Source organism: Oncorhynchus keta, chromosome 23 (genome assembly GCF_023373465.1).
Source record: "Oncorhynchus keta strain PuntledgeMale-10-30-2019 chromosome 23, Oket_V2, whole genome shotgun sequence".
In the NCBI taxonomy this organism is placed as follows: domain Eukaryota; kingdom Metazoa; phylum Chordata; class Actinopteri; order Salmoniformes; family Salmonidae; genus Oncorhynchus; species Oncorhynchus keta.
Window position 1 is genome coordinate 11,689,345 of NC_068443.1, and position 25,975 is coordinate 11,715,319.

At 44.4% G+C, this 25,975-nt stretch overlaps 1 protein-coding gene across 1 annotated transcript in view; it reads right to left on the minus strand.

The window, feature by feature from the left end:
* The window catches only part of LOC118372517 (myomegalin-like), a 122,407-nt gene that overhangs the window by 76,725 nt on the left and 19,707 nt on the right, over positions 1-25,975 (minus strand). The window contains 4 exon segments of the mRNA XM_052476352.1: positions 2,234-2,390; positions 2,614-2,768; positions 3,031-3,154; positions 18,720-18,796. Coding sequence (XP_052332312.1) covers positions 2,234-2,390; positions 2,614-2,768; positions 3,031-3,154; positions 18,720-18,796 — 513 coding nt within the window.

The following is a 25,975-nucleotide window of genomic DNA, read 5'->3' on the forward strand; positions in this document are numbered from 1 at the left end:
TTGGGTGAGACTAGGGTGAGAGATGGGTGAGTTGTCCCTGAAACCCTGTGTGTGTTGGGTGAGACTAGAGACTAGGGTGAGAGATGGGTGAGTTGTCCCTGAAACCCTGTGTGTGTTGGGTGAGACTAGGGTGAGAGATGGGTGAGTTGTCCCTGAAACCCTGTGTGTGTTGGGTGAGACTAGGGTGAGAGATGGGTGAGTTGTCCCTGAAACCCTGTGTGTGTTGGGTGAGACTAGGGTGAGAGATGGGTGAGTTGTCCCTGAAACCCTGTGTGTGTTGGGTGAGACTAGGGTGAGAGATGGGTGAGTTGTCCCTGAAACCCTGTGTGTGTTGGGTGAGACTAGGGTGAGAGATGGGTGAGTTGTCCCTGAAACCCTGTGTGTGTTGGGTGAGACTAGGGTGAGAGATGGGTGAGTTGTCCCTGAAACCCTGTGTGTGTTGGGTGAGACTAGGGTGAGAGATGGGTGAGTTGTCCCTGAAACCCTGTGTGTGTTGGGTGAGACTAGGGTGAGAGATGGGTGAGTTGTCCCTGAAACCCTGTGTGTGTTGGGTGAGACTAGGGTGAGAGATGGGTGAGTTGTCCCTGAAACCCTGTGTGTGTTGGGTGAGACTAGGGTGAGAGATGGGTGAGTTGTCCCTGAAACCCTGTGTGTGTTGGGTGAGACTAGGGTGAGAGATGGGTGAGTTGTCCCTGAAACCCTGTGTGTGTTGGGTGAGACTAGGGTGAGAGATGGGTGAGTTGTCCCTGAAACCCTGTGTGTGTTGGGTGAGACTAGGGTGAGAGATGGGTGAGTTGTCCCTGAAACCCTGTGTGTGAGTTGGGTGAGACTAGGGTGAGAGATGGGTGAGTTGTCCCTGAAACCCTGTGTGTGTTGGGTGAGACTAGGGTGAGAGATGGGTGAGTTGTCCCTAGGGTGAGAAGTTGTCCCTGAAACCCTGTGTGTGTTGGGTGAGACTAGGGTGAGAGATGGGTGAGTTGTCCCTGAAACCCTGTGTGTGTTGGGTGAGACTAGGGTGAGAGATGGGTGAGTTGTCCCTGAAACCCTGTGTGTGTTGGGTGAGACTAGGGTGAGAGATGGGTGAGTTGTCCCTGAAACCCTGTGTGTGTTGGGTGAGACTAGGGTGAGAGATGGGTGAGTTGTCCCTGAAACCCTGTGTGTGTTGGGTGAGACTAGGGTGAGAGATGGGTGAGTTGTCCCTGAAACCCTGTGTGTGTTGGGTGAGACTAGGGTGAGAGATGGGTGAGTTGTCCCTGAAACCCTGTGGGTGGGTGAGACTAGGGTGAGAGATGGGTGAGTTGTCCCTGAAACCCTGTGTGTGTTGGGTGAGACTAGGGTGAGAGATGGGTGAGTTGTCCCTGAAACCCTGTGTGTGTTGGGTGAGACTAGGGTGAGAGATGGGTGAGTTGTCCCTGAAACCCTGTGTGTGTTGGGTGAGACTAGGGTGAGAGATGGGTGAGTTGTCCCTGAAACCCTGTGTGTGTTGGGTGAGACTAGGGTGAGAGATGGGTGAGACTAGGGTGAGAGATGGGTGAGTTGTCCCTGAAACCCTGTGTGTGTTGGGTGAGACTAGGGTGAGAGATGGGTGAGTTGTCCCTGAAACCCTGTGTGTGTTGGGTGAGACTAGGGTGAGAGATGGGTGAGTTGTCCCTGAAACCCTGTGTGTGTTGGGTGAGACTAGGGTGAGAGATGGGTGAGTTGTCCCTGAAACCCTGTGTGTGTTGGGTGAGACTAGGGTGAGAGATGGGTGAGTTGTCCCTGAAACCCTGTGTGTGTTGGGTGAGACTAGGGTGAGAGATGGGTGAGTTGTCCCTGAAACCCTGTGTGTGTTGGGTGAGACTAGGGTGAGAGATGGGTGAGTTGTCCCTGAAACCCTGTGTGTGTTGGGTGAGACTAGGGTGAGAGATGGGTGAGTTGTCCCTGAAACCCTGTGTGTGTTGGGTGAGACTAGGGTGAGAGATGGGTGAGTTGTCCCTGAAACCCTGTGTGTGTTGGGTGAGACTAGGGTGAGAGATGGGTGAGACTAGGGTGAGAGATGGGTGAGTTGTCCCTGAAACCCTGTGTGTGAAGCCTTTCACTTGCTATTACATGCCTGCACACACTACAGGAACTCAGTCAGTCAAATACATACAATAGATGAATACAATAACACAATAAATGATTGAACCATTGACCCCAATGCAGACCCTACACATGCACTTTTCCTCATACGTGTAACAGCGATGATATATACCTCTGCATCCCTCTCTTTCTGCAGCAGGGATGATGAGAGGTTCACTACCTGTCCCTCCAGCTCTCCCACCTTCAGGGCCAGGATGCTCTTCTGTCCACTCAGCTCAGTGATCAGAGCCTCCTTACAGCGCAGAGCACAGGTCAGCTCCTCAACCACCCTGCAGGAGGAGAGAGAGGAGAGACAGGAGAGGAGAGAGAGGAGAGGAGAGAGAGAGAGGAGAGAGAGAGAGGAGAGAGAGAGGTCAGTACCATAGGTACTGTGGGCTAAATTTGGACTTGTAGGAGTCCTAGGCTTTCCTCCATGAGTGTGAAGGTGTGTAATTACAGCTTTTAGGTCACTGGTTCAACTCTGGCTCGAATGACCATATACTGTGCGTGTACCTGTCTCTGTTGGTGTGTGATGGGGGGTGGTGAGACGTGGTCTGGGTGCTCTCCTCCTCCTCTGGGCTGTCCTTCATGTCCTCCAAGAGGGTCTGGGAGCTAGACCTAGCCAGGGAGGCCATCCTCCCAGCCTCACATCGCGCTAGCTCGGCCTCCTGGAGGAAAAACATGAAAAGGTCTGGATATCAATCTGTGTTTAAAGCTGATCTAATAATAGAACAACTAATTTAATCTCAACAAAGACTACAACCAACTTTAGCAGTGTGTGTGTGTGTGTGTGTGTGTGTGTGTGTGTGTGTGTGTGTGTGTGTGTGTGTGTGTGTGTGTGTGTGTGTGTGTGTGTGTGTGTGTGTGTGTGTGTGTGTGTGTGTGTGTGTGTGTGTGTGTGTGTGTGTGTGTGTGTGTGTGTTTGTGTACCTCCTGCAGGAGTTGTATCTTGGTCTCCAGCAACTCCTGCATGTGGTCGATCTCCTGCTGTCTCTCCTCACATCGTCTCTGTAGCTCTGCCTCATTGTGACTGGACAGGCTCTCAGCTGTTGACCTATCCGAAAAGAGGAGAGAGAAAGGAAACATTGTGATTGGTCAGGCTCTCAGCTATCGTCAAATGAAAAGAGAGAAAAAAATAGCGATAATTGTGATTGGTCTGGCTCTATTCTGTTGTCCTATCAGGGAGTGGACATTAGATGGAACATCATGCTAAGTGTCTATCAATAACTACCAACAGTCATCCACAAACACTCATAACACTGTGTTGCTTGTTATTGCGCCATCGGTGCAGGGCAGACCAGTGGTGTCAGTCCTGGGTGATTTTAGGGTTGTAGTGTGGTCAGGTCAGGACTAAGACAGGATATGAGGTCATATGAAGTATCCCTGCTATAACTCATGGGATACCCTATACCTCCCAGCTACAAATAGAGACCAGTCACACACCCAGAGTGTAAACTTTCATTGTGTTCACATATAGTTCTGTGAGAGCGTCCTGAAAACATCACGCAGACCGAGTCTTTGTTTACAAACTACTGTCTTCGGACACACACATGGTATTGTGAAAACTGGAGCATCAACCTGTGAGGGAAGTCTACTGCTTGTAGTCGTACACCCTCTGACTGTGTGTGTGTTTGGTTTTATTATCCTTGTGGTGACCATAAGTCCTCACAAGGATAGTAAAACAAGGACAATTCCCCAGTCCCCACAAGGAAAAAGGCTATTTTATTTTATGGCTCAGGTTTAGGGTTAGAATTAGGGCGAGAATAAGGGTTAGGAGTTAAAGTTAGGTTAGGTTAGGAGTTTGAGGTTAAGGTCAGGGTTAAGGTCAGGGTTAGGGTTATGTTTAGGGTTAGGGGTTAGGGAAAATAGGTTTTTGAATGGGAATCAATTGTTTGGTCCCCACAAGGAGAGTAAAACAAATGTGTGTGTGTGTGTGTGTGTGTGTGTGTGTGTGTGTGTGTGTGTGTGTGTGTGTGTGTGTGTGTGTGTGTGTGTGTGTGTGTGTGTGTGTGTGTGTGTGTGCGTCTGTGCCTTTAAGTATCTGTTTTACTGAGTCACTCAATGACGCCATTCCAGAATTCCTGCTGTGGATACCAAAATGGCAGACGCCTTCCTGTCTCCTTGGGGCGTCTGTTCTATTCCTCCTTCTCCTCCTCCTCTCCTCTTTTCTCCTCCTCTCCTCTGCATTCCTCTGTTTTTAACTCAGACCATCTGACCATGGCAGACAGCAACAGATAACTAAGATTATTATTAACCAGACTGTATAGTGTTACTGCTGGGTGGATGGATGCTACTGCTGGGTGGATGGATTACTGCTGAGTGGATGGATGTTACTGCTGGGTGGATGGATGTTACTGCTGGGTGGATGGATGTTTCTGCTGGGTGGATGGATGTTACTTCTGGGTGGATGGATGTTACTGCTGAGTGGATGGATTACTGCTGGGTGGATGGATGTTACTGCTGGGTGGATGGATGTTACTGCTGGGTGGATGGATGTTACTGCTGAGTGGATGGATGTTTCTGCTGGGTGGATGGATGTTACTGCTGAGTGGATGGATGTTACTGCTGGGTGGATGGATGTTACTTCTGGGTGGATGGATGTTACTGCTGAGTGGATGGATGTTTCTGCTGGGTGGATGGATGCTACTGCTGAGTGGATGGATGCTACTACTGGGTGGATGGATGTTACTGCTGGGTGGATGGATGTTACTGCTGAGTGGATGGATGTTTCTGCTGGGTGGATGGATGTTACTGCTGAGTGGATGGATGTTACTGCTGGGTGGATGGATGTTACTTCTGGGTGGATGGATGTTACTGCTGAGTGGATGGATTACTGCTGAGTGGATGGATGTTACTGCTGGGTGGATGGATTACTGCTGAGTGGATGGATGCTACTGCTGAGTGGATGGATGTTACTGCTGGGTGGATGGATTACTGCTGAGTGGATGGATGTTACTGCTGGGTGGATGGATGTTACCGCTGGGTGGATGGATGTTTCTGCTGGGTGGATGGATGTTACTGCTGAGTGGATGGATGTTACTGCTGAGTGGATGGATGTTACTGCTGGGTGGATGGATGTTTCTGCTGGGTGGATGGATGTTACTGCTGAGTGGATGGATGTTACTGCTGGGTGGATGGATGTTACTGCTGGGTGGATGGATGTTTCTGCTGGGTGGATGGATGTTTCTGCTGGGTGGATGGATGTTACTACTGGGTGGATGGATGTTACTGCTGGGTGGATGGATGTTACTGCTGGGTGGATGGATGTTACTGCTGGGTGGATGGATGTTTCTGCTGGGTGGATGGATGTTACTGCTGAGTGGATGGATGTTACTGCTGGGTGGATGGATGTTACTGCTGGGTGGATGGATGTTTCTGCTGGGTGGATGGATGTTACTGCTGAGTGGATGGATGTTACTGCTGGGTGGATGGATGTTACTTCTGGGTGGATGGATGTTACTGCTGAGTGGATGGATTACTGCTGGGTGGATGGATGCTACTGCTGGGTGGATGGATGTTACTGCTGGGTGGATGGATTACTGCTGAGTGGATGGATGTTACTGCTGGGTGGATGGATTACTGCTGAGTGGATGGATGCTACTGCTGAGTGGATGGATGTTACTGCTGGGTGGATGGATGTTTCTGCTGGGTGGTTGGATGTTTCTGCTGAGTGGATGGATGTTACTGCTGGGTGGATGGATGCTACTGCTGAGTGGATGGATGTTACTGCTGGGTGGATGGATGTTACTGCTGGGTGGATGGATGTTACTGCTGGGTGGATGGATGTTACTGCTGGGTGGATGGATGTTACTGCTGAGTGGATGGATGTTACTGCTGGGTGGATGGATGTTACTGCTGGGTGGATGGATGTTTCTGCTGGGTGGATGGATGTTTCTGCAGAGTGGATGGATGTTACTGCTGAGTGGATGGATGTTTCTGCTGAGTGGATGGATGTTACTGCTGGGTGGATGGATGTTACTGTTGGGTGGATGGATGTTACTGCTGGGTGGATGGATGCTACTGCTGGGTGGATGGATGCTACTGCTGGGTGGATGGATGCTACTGCTGGGTGGATGGATGTTACTGCTGGGTGGATGGATGCTACTGCTGGGTGGATGGATGCTACTGCTGGGTGGATGGATGCTACTGCTGGGTGGATGGATGCTACTGCTGGGTGGATGGATGCTACTGCTGGGTGGATGGATGCTACTGCTGGGTGGATGGATGCTACTGCTGGGTGGATGGATGCTACTGCTGGGTGGGTGGTTGATCAAATCAAATCAAATGTATTGGTCACTTATACATGTAAAGCAGATGTTATTGCGGTTGTAGCGAAATGCTTGTGCTTCTAACTCCGACAGTGCAGTAATATCTAACAAGTAATATCTAACAGTTTCACAACATATACCCAAAATACACATACATCTAAGTAAGGAATGGATTAAGAATATATACACATATGTCAGAGTGGCATTGGACTACAATACAGTGGCGTAGTATAGAATACCGTTTAAACATATGAGATGGATGTTCCTTAAAGTGGCCAGTGATTCCTAATCTATGTCTATAGGCAGCAGCCTCTGATGTGCTGGAGATGGCTGTTTAATTTAACTTCTTATGGCTGGGGCAGTATGGAGCAGCTTGGATGAATAAGGTGCCCAGAGGTGCCCAGAGTAAACTGCCTGCTACTCAGTCCCAGTTGCTAACATATGCAATATATATTTGGATAGAAAACACTCTGAAGTTTCTAAAACAGTTTGAATGATGTCTGTGAGTATAACAGAGCACATGGCGGATAATTTAATCAAATTTTTAAAAAGATTTTGAGGAATTTTAATTATGGGATTTCTGTTGTTTTGAATTTGGCGCCCTGCACTTTTACTGGCTATTGTCATATCGATCCCGTTAGCGGGATCTCAGCTATAAGAAGCCATCAGCCACAGTGAGTGGTGTAGTATAGAATACAATACAGTATATACTTATATATAGTATATACATATGAGATGGGTAATGCAATACGTAAACACAATTTAAAAGTGACCAAGATAACGTACAATAGTGTGGAGTGCAGTTTATTCAAATCAAATCACATTTTATTTGTCACATACACATGGTTAGCAGATGTTAATGCGAGTGTAGCAAAATGCTTGTGCTTCTAGTTCCGACAATGCAGTAATAACCAACAAGTAATCTAACCTAACAATTCCACAACTACTACCTTATACACACAAGTGTAAAGGGATAAGAATATGTATTTTTTTTTACATCAATTTCCATTATTAAAGTGGCTGGAGTTGAGTCAGTATGTTGGCAGCAGCCACTCAATGTTAGTAGTGGCTGTTTAACAGTCTGATGGCCTTGAGATAGAAGCTGTTTTTCAGTCTCTCGGTCCCTGCTTTGATGCACTTGTACTGACCTCGCCTTCTGGATGATAGCGGGATGAACAGGCAGTGGCTCGGGCGGTTGTTGTCCTGGAGGGCAGGTAGTTTGCCCCCATTGATGCATTGTGCAGACCTCACTAACCTCTGGAGAGCCTTACGGTTGTGGGCGGAGCAGTTGCCGTACTAGGCTGGTACGGCATATGAGCATTACTTATATGAGATGAGTCATGCTCAATACGGAAACATTCGTTATTTTAGTTATTTGTTATTTTAAACAAGTTATTTAGGGTCATAAGAGACGGTAGCAGCAACCGTATGTACAAAATGAGTAAAAAAAGTATTTACAAACAACGCAGATAAACGAACAAAAAAACACAATCGGTTGGCGGCATGTGAAACGTCTGCCTTCTGCTCCAGCGCCAGCTATTTGATACTATCTCCATTTTAATACAGTAATATAATGTTGATTAGCTGATCTGATGCTATCTCCATTTTAATACAGCAATATAATGTTGATTAGCTGATCTGATGCTATATCCATATTAATACAGTAATGTAATGTTGGTTAGCTGATCTGATGCTATCTCCATTTTAATACAGCAATGTAATGTTGATTAGCTGATCTGATGCTATCTCCATTTTAATACAGTAATGTAATGTTGGTTAGCTGATCTGATGCTATCTCCATTTTAATACAGTAATGTAATGTTGATTAGCTGATCTGATGCTATCTCCATTTTAATACAGCAATGTAATGTTGATTAGCTGATCTGATGCTATCTCCATTTTAATACATTAATGTAATGTTGATTAGCTGATCTGATGCTATCTCCATTTTAATACAACAATGTAATGTTGATTAGCTGATCTGATGCTATCTCCATTTTAATACAGCAATATAATGTTGATTAGCTGATCTGATGCTATATCCATATTAATACAGTAATGTAAGGTTGATTAGCTGATCTGATGCTATCGCCATATTAATACTGTAATGTAATGTTGATTAGCTGATCTGATGCTATCTCCATTTTAATACTGTAATGTAAGGTTGATTAGCTGCCATGTGAGCAAGAAGGCCAGGGAACAGTATGATCCATTACACCAGCTGTGGAGCTGGCAGTGATTAGTAGCTTGCATGCTAACTGCTCCCCTCCATCAGCCAAATATGTATTGCTGAGACACCCTACTAGCACACACCACCTTTGATCATCAATCTATCACAGGCTATGGACTGTAGGCTGGAGACTATGGTTGGGGGGTTGAGGGCACAAGGCAGAAAAGTGGACCTTTAATCTCATAGCAATCTGATAAATACACAGAATATGTCAATCAAATGGATTCCCTTCCAGGGGGAGTATTACATTCAAAGCCTAGCTGCAACAGCAGGGGTAGGGTTCAGAGGGGGGTAAGGGTGGACGTGACAGGTATTGCCTTCCATATCCCTGTCTGCACGCCAAGATATCAGGGTTGCCCTTTTGGAGCTGGCGGGTGTGCGATCCCATTGGGACAGACACTCGGAGTACACGTGTGTGTGTATGTGTGTTTGTCTGATTGTGCACACTCCTGTGTGTGTGTGTGTGTGTGTGTGTGTGTGTGTGTGTGTGTGTGTGTGTGTGTGTGTGTGTGTGTGTGTGTGTGTGTGTGTGTGTGTGTGTGTGTGTGTGTGTGTGTGTGTGTGTGTCCAGCTCTCTCTCACCCCACCAGCTGTTGTGTGAAACATGAGCTGAGATGTTACCGCTATACGGTTTGATTCTACCCTCTGAGGGACTCACTACTGATTACTGTTTCATGCCTAAAGTCTCCTGCTATAGGCTTGTTATCCTGCTATAACGCCATCACTGTATGAGAAACAGCCTTTTTAATTCTCATCAAACAACGACAAACACTCACCGTAATCACTTGAGCAAATTGTATTTCAGAATTCCAGCAAAGCATGTCGCACGTAGTCATGGGTCTTTGGAAAACATTAAGATACTTGAATTCTATTGGTTTAGTACTATGCTACATACAGTAAGCGGGTCTCGAGGGGAATTTCAGGAAGAGTAAGAGGACAGTATTTTATTGGTGGATATGTGGCATTGGTGATGTCAACATTGGGCCATTGAGGCCATCCATTCACAATGCATACAGGGCAATATGGCACTGACAGACATGGCAGCTCTGCTTCTAGCTAGTAAGCAACTTTGAAGAATTTCGTTTTTTTGTGTGTTATTTTTGACATTACTAATCCAGAACTTTTTTTTGTGTGTTATTACATACAGCTGGAATGAACTTTTGGATATCATAGTGGCGGTAATTTACCAGCATTACGACCAGGAATACGACTTTCCCGAACCCACTACCCTGGCGTTGGATTGAGCTTTGTCCGTGGATTCTTTGTCCGTACCCTCCTGGGCAATTGAACTTATCCCAGAGGCTGCTCCAAGATGCCACCGGTGGAGAAGAGGATTTCGGAGTGGACTTCAGTCCGACTCAGGAGGTGTGCACACCATCCACCGCTTCCGAGTATATTAGTCGCTAATGTTCAGTTTCTGGATAATAAAGTAGACAAGCTCAGGGCGAGGATCTCCTTCCAGAGAGACATCAGGAACTGTAACATTCTCTGTTTCACAGAATCATGACTCTCTCGGGACATACTGTCCCCATCCATACAGCCAGCTGGGTTCTCAGTTCATTGTGCAAACAGGAATACAGAACTCTCCGGAAAGAAGAAAGGCGGGGGTGTATGTTTCATGATTAACTACACATGGTGTGATTGTGATAACATACAGAAACTCAAGTCCTTTTGTTCACCCGACCTAGAATACCTCACAATGAAATGCAGAAGGTATTACCTCCCAAGATAATTCTCTACGGTTATAGCCACAGCTGTATATATTCCCCCTCAAGCCAAAACCACAACCATTCCTCAAGGAACTACACTGAACTTCGTGCAAACCGGAAACCACATATACTGAGGCAACATTTATTGTAGCTGGGGATTTTAACAAAGCATATTTGAGGAATACGCTACCGAAGTTCTATCAACACATTGACTGTAGTACTCGCGTAGGAAAAACACTAGACCACTGCTACTTGCCTTTTCGAGAGGCCTACAAGGCCCTCCCCCGCACCCCCTTTGCAAATCAGATGAAGACTATTTTGCTCTTCCCTTCCTATAGGCAGAAACTCAAACAGGAAGTACCTGTGCTAAGGTCTATTCAATGCTGGTCTGACCAATCGGAATCCATGCTTCAAGATTGTTTTGATTACGCGGACTGGGATATGTTCCGGGTAACCTCTGAGAATAACATTGACGTTTACACGGACATGGTGACTGAGTTCATCAGGAAGTGATTAGGGGATGTTGTTCCCACGGTGACTATTAAAACCTACCCAAAAACTGTGGATAGATGACAGCATTCACGCAAAACTGAAAGCGCGAACCATCGCATTTAACCATGACAAGGTGACAGGGAATATGGTTGAATACAAACAGTGTAGTTATTCCCTCTGTAAGTCAATCAAACCGGCAAAATGTCAGTACAGAGACAAAGTGGCATTGCAATTCAATGTCTCAGACACAAGACGTATGTGGCAGGGTCTACAGACAATCACCGATTACAAAGGGAGAACCAGCCACGTCACGGACACCAAAGTCTTGCTCCCAGACATCTAAACACAATATTCTCCTACTTTGAGGATAACACAGTGCCACCGATGCCACCCATTCCAAAGGACTGTAGGTTCTCGTTCTCCGTGGCCAAAGTGAGTAAGACATTTAAGCGCATTAACCCTCTCATGGCTGCCGGCCCAGAAGGCTTCCCTAGCCACGTAGACCAGCTGGCTGCGTAGACCAGAGCATGTTGTAGACCAGCTGGCTGGAGTGTTTACGGACATATTCAATAGCCCCATAGTACCCTCCAAGCTCATCATTAATCTCGGGGCCCTGGGTCTGAACCCCGCCCTGTGCAACTGGGTCCTGGACCTCCTGATGGGCCGCCCCAAGGTGGCGAAGGTAGGAAACAAGACCTCCACTTCACTGATCCTCAACACAGGGGCACCACAAGAGTGTGTGCTCAGCCCCCTCCTGTACTCCCTGTTCACCCATGACTGTGTGGCCACACACACCTCCAACTCAATCGTCAAGTTTGCAGACGACACAACAGTAGTAGGCCTGATTACCAACAATGACGAAACAGCCTACAGAGAGGAGGTGAGAGCCTTGGTGGAGTGGTGCCTGGAAAATAACTTCTCCCTCAAAGTTAACAAAACAAAGAAGCTGATCGTGGACTTCAGGAAACAGCAGAGGGTGCACCCCCCTATCCACATCGACGGGACAGTAGTGGAGAAGGTGGAAAGTTTTAAGTTGCTCTGCGTACACATCACTGACAATCTGAAAAGGTCCACCCACAAAGACAGTGTGGTAAAGGAGGCTGAAGAAATTCGGCTTGGCCCCTAAGACCCTCAGAAACTTTTACAGATGCAAAATTGAGAGCATCCTGTTGGACTGTTTCACTGCCTGGTACGGCAACTGCACCGCCCGCAACCGCAGAGCTCTCCAGAGGGTGGTGCGGTCTGCCCAACGTATCACCGGGGCCACATGACCTGTCCTCCAGGATACCTGCAGCACCCGATGTCACAGGAAGCCCAAAAAGATCATCAAGGACATTAACCACCTGAGCCACAGCCTGTTCACCCCACTATCATCCAGAAGGCGAGGTCAGTACAGGTGCATCAAAGCTGGGACCGAGAGACAGAAAAATTGCTTCTATCTCAAGGCCATCAGACTGTCAAATAGCCATCACTAGCAGGCTACCACCCGGCTACTCAACCCAGCACCTTAGAGGCTGCTGCCGTATATACATAGACATGGAATCACTAGTAACTTTAATAATGTTTACATACTGCTTTACTCATCTCAAATGTATACACTGTATTCTATTCCACTGTATTTTAGTCAATGCCACTCCGACATAGCTCAACCTAATATTTACACTTGAAGTTGGAAGTTTACATGCACTTAGGTTGGAGTCATTAAAACTCGCTTTTCAACCACTCCACAAATTTCTTGCTAACAAACGATAGTTTTGGCAAGTCAGTTAGGACATCTACTTTGAGCATGATACAAGTAATTTTTCCAACAATTGTTTTCAGACAGATTATTTCACTTATAATTCACAGTATCACAATTCCAGTGGGTCAGAAGTTTACATACACTAATTTGATTGTGCATTTAAACAGCTTGGAAAATTACTGAAAATTATGTCATGGCTTTAGAAGCTTCTGATAGGCTAATTGACATCATTTGAGTCAATTGGAGGTGTACCTGTGGATGTATTTCAAGGCCTACCTTCAAACTCAGTGCCTCTTTGCTTGACATCATGGGAAAATCAAAAGAAATCAGCCAAGACCTCAGAAAAAAATTGGAGACCTCCTCAAGTCTGGTTTGTCCTTGGGAGCAATTTCCAAATGCCTGAGGTACCACGTTCATCTGTACGAACAACAGTACGCAAGTATAAACACCATGGGACCACGCAGCCGTCATACCACTCAGGAAGGAGACGTGTTCTGTCTCCTAGAGATGAACCTACTTTGGTGCGAAAAGTGCAAATCAATCCCAGAACAACAGCAAAGGACCTTGTGAAGATGCTGGAGGAAACAGGTGCAAAATGATCTATATCCACAGTAAAACGAGTCCTATATCGACATAACTTGAAAGGCTGCTCAGCAAGGAAGAAGCCACTGCTCCAAAACTGCCATAAAAAAAAGCCAGACTGCGGTTTACAACTGCACATGGGGACAAAGATCATACTTTTTGGAGAAATGTCCTCGGTGTCTGATCAAACAAATATAGAACTGTTTGACCATAATGACCATCGTCATGTTTGGAGGAAAAATGGGGAGGCTAGCAAGCCGAAGAACACCATCCCAACCGCGAAGCATGGGGGTGGCAGCATTATGTTGTGTTTGTGCTTTGCTGCAGGAGGGACTGGTGCACTTCACAAAAAAGATGGCATCATGAGAAAGTAAAATTATGTGGATATATTGAAGCAACATTTCAAGACATCAGTCAGGAAGTTAAAGCTTGGTCACAAATGGGTCTTCCAAAATGGACAATGACCCCAAGCATACTTCCAAAGTTATGGCAAAATGGCTTAAGGACAACAAAGTCAAGGTATTGGAGTGGCCATCACAAAAGCCCTGACCTCAATCCTATAGAAAATGTGTGGGCAGAACTGAAAAAGCATGTGTGAGGAAGGAGGCCTACAAACCTGACTCAGTTATACCAGCTCTGCCAGGAGGAATGGGCCAAAATTCATCCAACTTATTGTGGGAAGCTTGTGGAAGGCTACCCGAAACATTGGACCCAAGTTAAACATTTTAAAGGCAATACTACCAAATACTAATTGAGTGTATGTAAACTTCTGACCTACTGGGAATGTGATGAAAGAAATAAAAGCTGAAATAAATCATTCTCTCTACTGTTGTTCTGACATTTCACATTCTTAAAATAAAGTCGTGATCCTAACTGACCTAAAACTGGGAACTTTTACTAGGATTAAATGTCAGGAATTGTGAAAAACTGATTTTAAATGTATTTGGCTGAGGTGTATTTAAACTTCTGAGTTCAACTGTATATCTTTCTCAATTCCATTCTTTTACTTTTAGATATGTGTATTGTTGTGAACTGTTAGATTATTAGACTTAAAACGAATCATCCAGCGATCATACACTGTTTACCAGGGGGCAGGGCTACCGACTTTAAGACTAATCTGAAGATGGTGCTGGCTGAAGCTGAAATTGGCGAGTGTAGCAAGTATAGAGATATTGTTATCCACGTCGGCACCAACGATGTTAGGACGAAACAGTCAGAGATCACCAAGCGCAACATAGCTTCAGCGTGTAAATCAGCTCGAAAGATGTGTCGGCATCGAGTAATTGTCTCTGGCCCCCTCCCAGTTAGGGGGAGTGATGAGCTCTACTGCAGAGTCTCACAACTCAATCGCTGTTTGAAAACTGTTTTCTGCCCCCCCCCCCAAAAGATTTGTAGATAATTGGCCCTCTTTCTGGGACTCACCCACAAACAGGACCAAGCCTGACCTGCTGAGGAGTGACGGACTCCATCCTAGCTGGAGGTGTGCTCTCCTCTTATCTACCAACATAGACAGGGCTCTAACTCCTCTAGCTCCACAATGAAATAGGGTGCAGGTCAGGCAGCAGGCTGTTAGCCAGCCTGCCAGCATAGTGGAGTCTGCCACTAGCACAGTCAGTGTAGTCAGCTCAGCTATCCCCATTGAGACTGTGTCTGTGCCTCGGCCGAGGTTGGGCAAAACTAAACATGGCGGTGTTCGCCTTAGCAATCTCACTAGGATAAAGACCTCCTCCATTCCTGTCATTATTGAAAGAGATCATGATACCTCACATCTCAAAATAGGGCTACTTAATGTTAGATCCCTTACTTCAAATGACGTTTTCATCTTTTGAGCTTCTAGTCATGAAATCTATGCAGCCTACTCAATCCCTTGTTATAGCTACTGTTTACAGGCCTCCTGGGCCATATACAGCGCTCCTCATTGAGTTCCCTGAATTCCTATCGGACCTTGTAGTCATAGCAGATAATATTCTAATCTTTGGTGACTTTAATATTCACATGGAAAAGTCCACAGACCCACTCCAAAAGGCTTTCGGAGCCATCATCGACTCAGTGGGTTTTGTCCAACATGTCTCTGGACCTACTCACTGTCACAGTCATACTCTGGACCTAGTTTTGTCCCATGGAATAAATGTTGTGGATCTTAATGTTTTTCCTCATAATCCTGGACTATCGGACCACCATTTTATTACGTTTGCAATTGCAACAAATAATCTGCTCAGACCCCAACCAAGGAACATCAAAAGTTGTGCTATAAATTCACAGACAACACAAAAATTCCTTGATGTCCTTCCAGACTCCCTCTGTCTACCCAAGGATGCCAGAGGACAAAAATCAGTTAACCACCTAATTGAGGAACTCAATTTAACCTTGCGCAATACCCTAGATGCAGTTGCACCCCTAAAAACTAAAAACATTTCTCATAAGAAACTAGCTCCCTGGTATACAAAAAATACCAGAGCTCTGAAGCAAGCTTCCAGAAAATTGGAACGGAAATGGCGCCACACCAAACTGGAAGTCTTCTGACTAGCTTGGAAAGACAGTACCGTGCAGTATCGAAGAGCCCTTACTGCTGCTCAATCATCCTATTTTTCCAACTTAATTGAGGAAAATAAGAACAATCCGAAATTCCTTTTTGATATTGTCGCAAAGCTAACTAAAAAGCAGCATTCCCCAAGAGAGGATGGCTTTCACTTTAGCAGTAATAAATTCATGAACTTCTTTGAGGAAAAGATCATGATTATTAGAAAGTAAATGTTAAATCTGCGTATTCCTTCAAAGCTCAGTTGTCCTGAGTCTGCACAACTCTGCCAGGACCTAGGATCAAGAGAGACACTCAAGTGTTTTAGTACTATATCTCTTGACACAATGATGAAAATAATCATGGCCTCTAAACCTTCAAGCTGCATACTGGACCCTATTCCAACTAAACTACTGAAAGAGCTGCTTCCTGTGCTTGGCCCTCCTATGTTGAACATAATAAACGGCTCTCTATCCACTGGATGTGTACCAAAGTCACTAAAAGTGGCAGTAATGAAGCCTCTCTTGAAAAAGCCAAACCTTGACCCAGAAAATATAAAAAACTATCGGCCTATATCGAATCTTCCATTCCTTTCAAATTTTTTAGAAAAGGCTGTTGCGCAGCAACTCACTGCCTTCCTGAAGGAAAACAATGTATACGAAATGCTTCAGTCTGGTTTTAGACCCCATCATAGCACTGAAGGTGGTAAATTACCTTTTAATGGCATCAGACCAAGGCTCTGCATCTGTCCTCGTGCTCCTAGACCTTAGTGCTGCTTTTGATATCATCGATCACCACATTCTTTTGGAGAGATTGGAAACTCAAATTGGTCTACACGGAGAAGTTCTGTCCTGGTTTAGATCTTATCTGTCAGAAAGATATCAGTTTGTCTCTGTGAATGGTTTGTCCTCTGACAAATCAACTGTAAATGTTGGTGTTCCTCAAGGTTCCGTTTTAGGACCACTATTGTTTTCACTTTTTTTTTTTTTCCTCTTGGGGATGTCATTCGAAAACATAATGTTAACTTTCACTGCTATGCGGATCACACACAGCTGTACATTTCAATGAAACATGGTGAAGCCCCAAAATTGACCTCGCTAGAAGCATGTGTTTCAGACATAAGGAAGTGGATGGCTGCAAACTGTCTACTTTTAAACTCGGACAAAACAGAGATGCTTGTTCTAGGTCCCAAGAAACAAAGAGGTCTTCGGTTGAATCTAATAATTAATCTTAATGGTTGTACAGTCGTCTCAAATAAAACTGTGAAGGACCTCGGCGTTACTCTGGATCCTGATCTCTCTTTTGAAGAACATATCAAGACTGTTTCAAGGACAGCTTTTTTTCCATCTACGTAAAATTGCAAAAATCAGAAACTTTCCGTCCAAAAATGATGCAGAAAAATGAATCCATGCTTTTGTCACTTCTAGGTTAGACTTCTGCAATGCTCTACTTTCCGGCTACCCGGATAAAGCACTAAATAAACTTCAGTTAGTGCTAAATATGGCTGCTAGAACCCTGACTAGAACCAAAAAATGTGATCATATTACTCCAGTGCTAGCTTCCCTACACTGGCTTCCTGTCAAGGCAAGGGCTGATTTCAAGGTTTTACTGCTAACCTACAAAGCATTACATGGACTTGCTCCTACCTATCTCTCTGATTTGGTCCTGCCGTACATACCTACACGTACGCTACGGTCTCAAGACGCAGGCCTCCTAATTGTCCCTAGAATTTCTAAGCAAACAGCTGGAAGCAGGGCTTTCTCCTATAGAGCTCCATTTTTATGGAATGGTCTGCCTACCCATGTGAGAGACGCAAACTCAGGCTCAACCTTTAAGTCTTTACCGAAGACTCATCTCTTCAGTGGGTCATATGATTGAGTGTAGTCTGGCCCAGGAGTGTGAAGGTGAACGGAAAGGCTCTGGAGCAACGAACCGCCCTTGCTGGGATTCTCTGCCTCTAACCCTATTACAGGGGGTGAGTCACTGGCTTACTAGGGCTCTTTCATACCGTCCCTACGAGGCGTGCGTCACTTGAGTGGGTTGAGTCACTGATGTGATCTTCCTGTCTGGGTTGACGCCCCCCCTTGGGTTGTGCCGTGGCGGAGATCTTTGTGGGCTATACTCGGCCTTGTCTCAGGATGGTAAGTTGGTGGTTGAAGATATCCCTCTAGTGGTGTGGGGGCTGTGCTTTGGCAAAGTGGGTGGGGTTATATCCTTCCTGTTTGGCCCTGTCCGGGGGTGTCATCGGATGGGGCCACAGTGTCTCCTGACCCCTCCTGTCTCAGCCTTCAGTATTTATGCTGCAGTAGTTTATGTGTCGGGGGGCTAGGGTCAGTTTGTTATATCTGGAGTACCTCTCCTGTCCTATCCGGTGTCCTGTGTGAATTTAAGTATGCTCTCTCTAATTCTCTATTTCTCTCTTTCTTTCTCTCTCTCGGAGGACCTGAGCCCTAGGATCATGCCTCTCAGGACTACCTGACATGATGACTCATTGCTGTCCCCAGTCCACCTGGCCATGCTGCTGCTCCAGTTTCAACTGTTCTGCCTGTGATTATTATTATTTGACCATGCTGGTCATTTTTGAACATTTGAACATCTTGGCCATGTTCTGTTATAATCTCCACCCGGCACAGCCAGAAGAGGACTGGCCACCCCACACAGCCTGGTTCCTCTCTAGGTTTCTTCCTAGGTTTTGGCCTTTCTAGGGAGTTTTTCCAAGCCACCGTGCTTCTACACCTGCATTGCTTGCTGTTTGGGGATTTAGGCTGGGTTTCTGTACAGCACTTTGAGATATCAGCTGATGTTCGAAGGGCTATATAAATAAATTTGATTTTGATTTGATTTAGATACTACTGCACCTTTGGAGCTAGGAACACAAGCATTTTGCTACATCCGCAATAACATCTGCTAAATTTGTGTATGTGACCAATACAATTTAATTTGATCTGTTGGTTGGCTGTCAGTCTACATTGCAATTTAATTTGACGTAAAAAGTGACAGATTCTCAGATCAGATGACTGAGGTTGGTCAATGCATTCAATGGTCAACTGTCAGTCTGGAAGTGTCTGACTGGACTTACAGAGCCTTGTCAAGAAGGTCTTGTTTCTCCTGTAACTCTTGCTTCAAGCTCTCCACTTCTACCTTCAACTCGATGTTCTGGAACACAGGGAAAATAGAACACGAAATCAGACTGGAATTATGTTTGATAGAAAAAATGACATCATCAATATTGTTGTCATTGTCACCATCATCACCATTATCATCATCATCATCCTCAACCACATCATAACAATTCATCTCAGAAGACAAGGAATATCAAATAGAAACTTTAAAACAAGTCAATGAAGTCATAGAAACTCAAAGAAGTGCAGGCACCATTAGTACAATTAGTGTAAAACACAGGAAGAGAGTAGAGGACAGGCTCAATGAGCCTTGAAATAGCTGGAATGAAATTAATAGAATGGTTTCAAACACATCAAAACGTATGGAAACCACGTTTGACTCCGATCCATTAATTCCATTCCACCCATTACAATGAGCCCGTCTTCCTGTAGCTCCTCCCACCAGCCTCCACTGACTTGTACTGCCTTGCAAAGACCCCTGATGCCCAGAGGAACAGTATACCCTATTACTCTCCTGGAAACTCCTGCCTTCCAAATGCACCTAGTGCTTGTCCTGTACAGTATCCAGTGTCTTCTATCCCCCTCCAACACCATCCCACAGCTAGCCAGCAACAGCAACCCTACACGCACAACCTGTCCTCTCTCCTTCTCACCCACAACCCCCAAATACCTTCACCATCTACACCTGATCCCCACACCCCTCCTATGCTGCATCAACTTTCCTCCTTCCCTCCCCCTCTCTCTGCTGTATCAATCAGAGTGGTGTGGTGTGCATACGTAACATTAGTAGGGAACATGGATCTCTCCTGTCACAGATGTTATATTTTATGATGGGACAGGCTGCCAGGAAACCCAAACTTTTTGGAGGTTACCAAAAATCTATAATGTCCTGTCCATTGCACACTTTACTTGAAACCTATCAAAGTTTAACAAAGAATGCATATCAATTCATAGAATAAACATGTATCAATCTGGACTGGTCCCAGATCTGTTAGAGATCTTGCTAACATCAGCTCTTTGCCACATCTCACACCAGTGCAAAGCACATTTTTATTACATCCTTTATTTAACTAGGCAAGTCAGTTAAGAACAAATTTTTATTTACAATGACGGCCTACACCGGCCAAACCGGGACGACACTGGGCCAATTGTGCACTGCTCTATGGGATTCCCAATAACAGCCGGTTGTGATACAGCCTGGACTCGAACCAGGGTGTCTGTAGTGACCGCTCTAGCACTGAGATGCAGTGCCTTAGACTGCTGCACCACTCAGGAGCTAGTACAGGTTACAAAACGTATCCAGGGCTTTCAACAGCCCTGGTTCCATTGCCAAACATACATTTTAATAGGCTACTGTGTAAATACAACATAAAGTTATTATATTTTCATCATTATAAAGGTCAAATGTCATTCCCCTCACCTCACAATGGAGGGTAACTAACTGTTAGGCTCACATACTTAAACCAGGGGGAAAGCAGAGCATCTCTGGGGCTTATACCAGAGGTCAGGGGTTAAAGTACACACCTTGGTTATCTGCTCTGACAGGCACGGTGAACCAGCATAGGGTTCTGAGCTAGGACAGGTGTCACGCTCTGACCTTAGATATCTCTGTTTTTCTATATATTTTGGTTAGGTCAGGGTGTGACTAGGGTGGGGACTCTAGTTTTTCTATGTCTAGGGTTTTTGTATGTCTAGGGGGTTTTGTATGTCTATGTTGGCATGATATGGTTCCCAATCAGAGACAGCTGTTTATCGTTGTCTCTGATTGGGGATCATATTCAGGTATCCATTTTACTCATTTGTGTTGTGGGATCTTGTCTATGTATAGTTGCCTGTCAGCACTATTTGTATAGCTTCAGGTTTCGTTTGGTTGTTTGTTGTTTTGTTCAGTGAGTTTCGATTTATTAAAATTATGTGGAACTCTACTCACGCTGCGCCTTGGTCTGATCCTTATGACGGACGTGACAACCGGGCCTTTAGGATAGGGATTTGGGATATGGAAAATGGATTGGCAATGTGACTGGGAATTAATGGTGAGGTTCAATTGTCCAGTTGTGACCCTGGACAGGGATAAGACACTACCGTCTCTCTCTCTTTCTTTCGTGTTATTGTTGCTTATCTCTGTCCTCTTTCTCTTATCTCTCTTTTCACTCTATGAAATTCAAACTGTATCCTATTCTCACTTTTTCTCTCAATATTTTCTATTCCATTTCTCTCATTTCCTGTCTCCCACATCCTTCCATCTCTCTCACTCTGTCAGACCTGTATGTAGTATTATAGTTCTTTCCCCAGTCTATTGACCTTTAGAATCTGCTCTGTCTTCTAGCCAGAGAGGTATTCCAGTTCATCACACCTTCATAGCAAAACTATCTGTCTGTCCTTAACACTCACACTGACCCTGGATACATGTGCACACACACAGAGTAAGCAGACTCCCAGTGCACGTGTCACTAGAGCTCACCCACACTGAAACTGGCATTTTGGCCTTTTGGACTGGTATTGACACACAACCTTTAGTTAATGACTACGCTGTGTCCTTACAGTGTGAAATATAAATCTTATTGATCTTATACATTTAGGAAATACTTCAGAAAAAGGAAATACTTCAGAAAAACAAAAGCAATGTTTGTAAGATAACATTTTACATAAACATTTTAGCAGACATTGTTACCCAGAGAGACTTACAAAAGCCAAAGTCACGTAAACAAATTGAAATTAATTTAAACGGATTTCACATTACTTTTCACATCATTAGTCACTGCTTGACAGACAGTAACCGGGATGTTTTCCTGTTATCCACACAGCTCTAAATATAGGAGTCCATGGTGCACCTGCTATTCCTGCCCCCTCGGCCCACAGTAACAGTTCCCCTTATAACTAGATATGCACTGGAGTGGTACAAGGCTGCCTGATTGGCCGAGACATGGGGTTAAGAGTATAGTGCTAAGCCTAGCCGCTGACACACACACACTTAGCCATGCAGTCACACACACATACAGTGGGGTCTGAAATGATTGACACCCTTGATAAAGATGAGCGATAATGACTGTATAAAATATATTATTTAAATACTGAGCTATATTGTATGCTCAAAAAAAGTATATACCTTTATACTAATACAATTGCTCAGAGAAAGATATTTTGTTTAACAAGTATTACAAAACTATATCAACAAGGTAGAGGTAACAATTATTGACATCCCATAAGATTCTAGGAATATTTGGTCTCATATTCTTAGCACGCAATGCTTACATTAAGCTTGTGACTCTACAAACTTGTTGGATGCATTTGCAGTTTTTCTTGGGTGTGTTTCAGATTATTTTCTGCCCAATAGAAATTAATGGTAAATAATGTATTGTGTCATTTTGGAGCCACTTTTATTGTAAATAAGAATATAATATGTTTCCAAACACTTCCAAATTAATATGGATGCTAACATGATTATGGATGGTCCTGAATGAATCCTGAATAATGATGAGTGAGAAAGTTACAGAGGGTCAAAGATCATAACCCCAAGACATGCTAACCTCCCCTGTTATGAGTAATGGTGAGAGGTTAGCATGGGTTGGGGGTATGATCTTTGACCCTCTGTAATTTTCTAAATCATCATTAATCACAATTCAAGTGACTCCATAATAACACAATACATGATTTACCATTCATTTCTATTGGGCACAACATAATCTGAAACGCAACCAAAACTAACTGCAAATTCATATTTCATTGAAATATGCTAGAAATATGAGACCTAATACTAAACCTTTGACTACTTTATTTATAAGAATCTTTAAGTACCTTTGGAAAAAAAAATGTGTACTTGTTAATCCGAATATTTTTTCATACTGACATGCATGTGTAACCGATGTGAAATGGCTAGCTAGTTAGCGGGGTGCGCGCTAATAGCGTTTTAATCGGTGAAGTCACTTTTGTGGAGTGATGGGTAACGATGCTTTGAGAGTGACTGTTGTCGATGTGTGCAGATGTGTGCTCGAACCAGGAGCCCAGGTAGGGGTGAGGAGAGGGACGGAAGCTATACTGTTACACATGCACAGATATCGGGATGAAAGCAAGTAAGTCAAGCCCATTGCAGAAAAACAAATGTGTTGAATAAATGATTGTACTCAAGCTTGGACTACATATAGAAATCCTCTCCCTCCCACTCTGAGCAGGGAGTGTAAACTAAGACAACAGAAACGGTGCCAGGAAATCAACTGAATCAAGCAGATCAACAAAGAAACAATCCCAAGGCCAAATTAACATAATTACTGTATCCAAGACAACGATTCCACTGGGCACAGATGTCATTTCAACATCTGCTTTTAACTTACATTTGGTTGAGTTGGTAACTATCATGAATTCAACGTGAAATCAACAAAACATGTCACCATGTCATTGGATTTAGGTATTTTTTGGACACAACTTTTTACCTAACTCCCTTACGTTGAATACTTTTTACAAATCCAATCAGTTTTCCCACCTTTATTCAATGTCCTCACATAGAATGTTTTGTTGAAATGAGGTGGAAACAACATTGATTCAACCAGTATTTGTCCAGAGGGGAAGTGACAGCATTATCATATGGTCTTGCATGGACCGGGAGTGACACGACCATAGAGATCCTATTAAATTAGACATTCCTAATTCTATGGACATGTAGCGGAAAAAGGATATATTAGCGATTATTGACTTGTAGGAGCTGAGGCCCAGCATGATGACTTAGTCAAGCGTGATGACTCAGTCATGATTTACAGTGGCTTTGCGAAAGTATTCACCCCCTTGCCATTTTTCCTATTTTGTTGCCTTACAACCTGGAATTAAAATATATTTTGGGGTGTTTATCATTTGATTTACACAACATGCCTACCACTTTGAAGATACAAAATATTTGTTATTGTGAAACAAACAAGAAATAAGAAACTTGAGCGTGCATAACTATTCACCCCCCAAAGTGAATACATTGTAGAGCCACCTTTTGCAGCAATTACAGCTGCAAGTCTCTTGGAATGTCTCCATAAGCTTGGCACATCTAGCCACTGGGATTTTTGCCCATTCTTCAAGGCAAAACTGCTTCAAGTTGCAATCTTTAAGTCATACCACAGATTCTCAATTGAATTGAGGTCTGGGCTTTGACTAGACAGGGTAGCCTAGTGGTTAGAGTGTTGGACTAGTAACCAAAAGGTTGCAAGTTCAAACCCCCGAGCTGAAAAGGTACAAATCTGTCGTTCTGCCCCTGAACAGGCAGTTAACCCACTGTTCTTAAGCCATCATTGAAAATAAGAATTTGTTCTAAACTGACTTGCCTGGTTAAATAAAGGTAAAATAAAATAAAAGGCCATTCCAAGACATTTAAATGTTTCCCCTTAAACCACTCAAGTGTTGCTTTACCAGTATGCTTAGGGTCATTGTCCAGCTGGAAGGTGAACCTCCGTCCCGGCCTCAAATCTCTGGAAGACTGAAACAGATTTCCCTCAATAATTTCCCTGTATTTAGTGTCATCCATCATTTCTTCAAATCTGACCAGTTTCCCAGTCCCTGCTGATGAAAAACATCCCCACAGCATGATGCTGCCACCACCATGCTTCACTGCGGGGATGGTGTTCTCAGGGTGATGTGAGGTGTTGGGTTTGTGCCAGACATAGTGTTTTCCTTGATGGCCAAAAAGCTCAATTTTAGTCAGAGTAGCTTCTTCCATATGTTTGGGGAGTCTCCCACATGCCTTCTGGCGTACACCAAACGTTTTTGCTTATTTTTTTCTTTAAGCAATGGCTTTACTCTGGCCACTCTTCCATAAAGCCCAGCTCTATGGATTGTACGGCTTAAAGTGGTCCTATGGACAGATACTCCAATCTCCTCTGTGGAGCTTTGCAGCTCCTTCAGGGTTACCTTTGGTCTCTTTGTTGCCTTCCTGATTAATGCCCTCCTTGGCTGGTCCGTGATTTTTAGTGGGCGGCTCCTGGTAAGTTTGCTGTGGTGCCAGAATATATATGTTTTCGATATTTTTTTTATAACCCAACCCTGATCTGTACTTCTCCCTGACCTGTTTGGAGAGCTCCTTGGTCTTCATGGTGCAGTTTGTTTGGTGGTTCCCCTTGCTTAGTGGTGTTGCAGACTCTGGGGCCTTTCAGAACAGGTCATATACTGAGATCATGTGACAGATTATGTGACACTTAGATTGCACACAGGTGGACTTTATTTAATTAATTGTGTGACTTCTGAAGGTAATTGGTTGCACCAGATCTTATTTAGGGGCTTCATAGCAAAGGGGGTGAATAAATATGACCACTTTTCCGTTATTTTCTTCATTTCACTTCACCAATTTGGACTATTTTGTGTATGTCTATTACATGAAATCGACATAAAAAATCAATTTAAATTACAGGTTGTAATGCAACAAAATAGGAAAAATGCCAAGATGGTGAATACTTTTGCAAGGCACCTTTTGAGATAGTTTGGATGGCTTACCATCTGTGGGCTATCGCAGGGGTCCATCACACCTGTGGTAATCTCTAGGAAGGGATGTTCCCTTCTCACAGAACGCGAGCGTGGACACCGTTGAGGGTGTGAAGACACAATGAAATGTGAAATTGACTGAATGAATGTTACTGTGTGAATTAAATTGTCATGTTTGGATTGTTTCAAGTGTTCCTAAAGAGCTATAAATGTTGATATGTTTCATTGTGCTGGATTTATTGTTAATTTGTTTATCGGATGGTGGTCAGTTCAGAGGGAGCAACGCAGATGTACACTCCTATCATTGAGATGAGAGTTGTGATGATTAGATCCAAGAATGCATGTGTTGCTTTCCTGCCTTTTGTTGTAATGTTTTGTGCCATGCAAAGTGATGTTAATTAGACGATATGAGACACTGGGATTTGGCTGGGTTGACACTTTGCTCATGGAGTCAATGTAATTCTCCTGGCGTAGCGTTCCATTATATTATAGTGTGTTTTTATACATAACCTATAGACTTTTAGATAGTTTGTATCTTGTGGCAACCACCATCGATAAAAGACAGTACTGTGCAGCCATCTTCATCAACCTGGCCAAGGCTTCCACATTCTTATCGGCAGACTCAATAGCCTCAGTTTCTCAAATGACTGCCTCCCCTGGTTCACCAACTACTTCTCAGAGTTCTGTGTGTCAAATCGGAGGGCCCGTTGTCTGGACCTCTAGTAGTCTCTATGGGGGTGCCACAGGGTTCAATTCTCGGGCC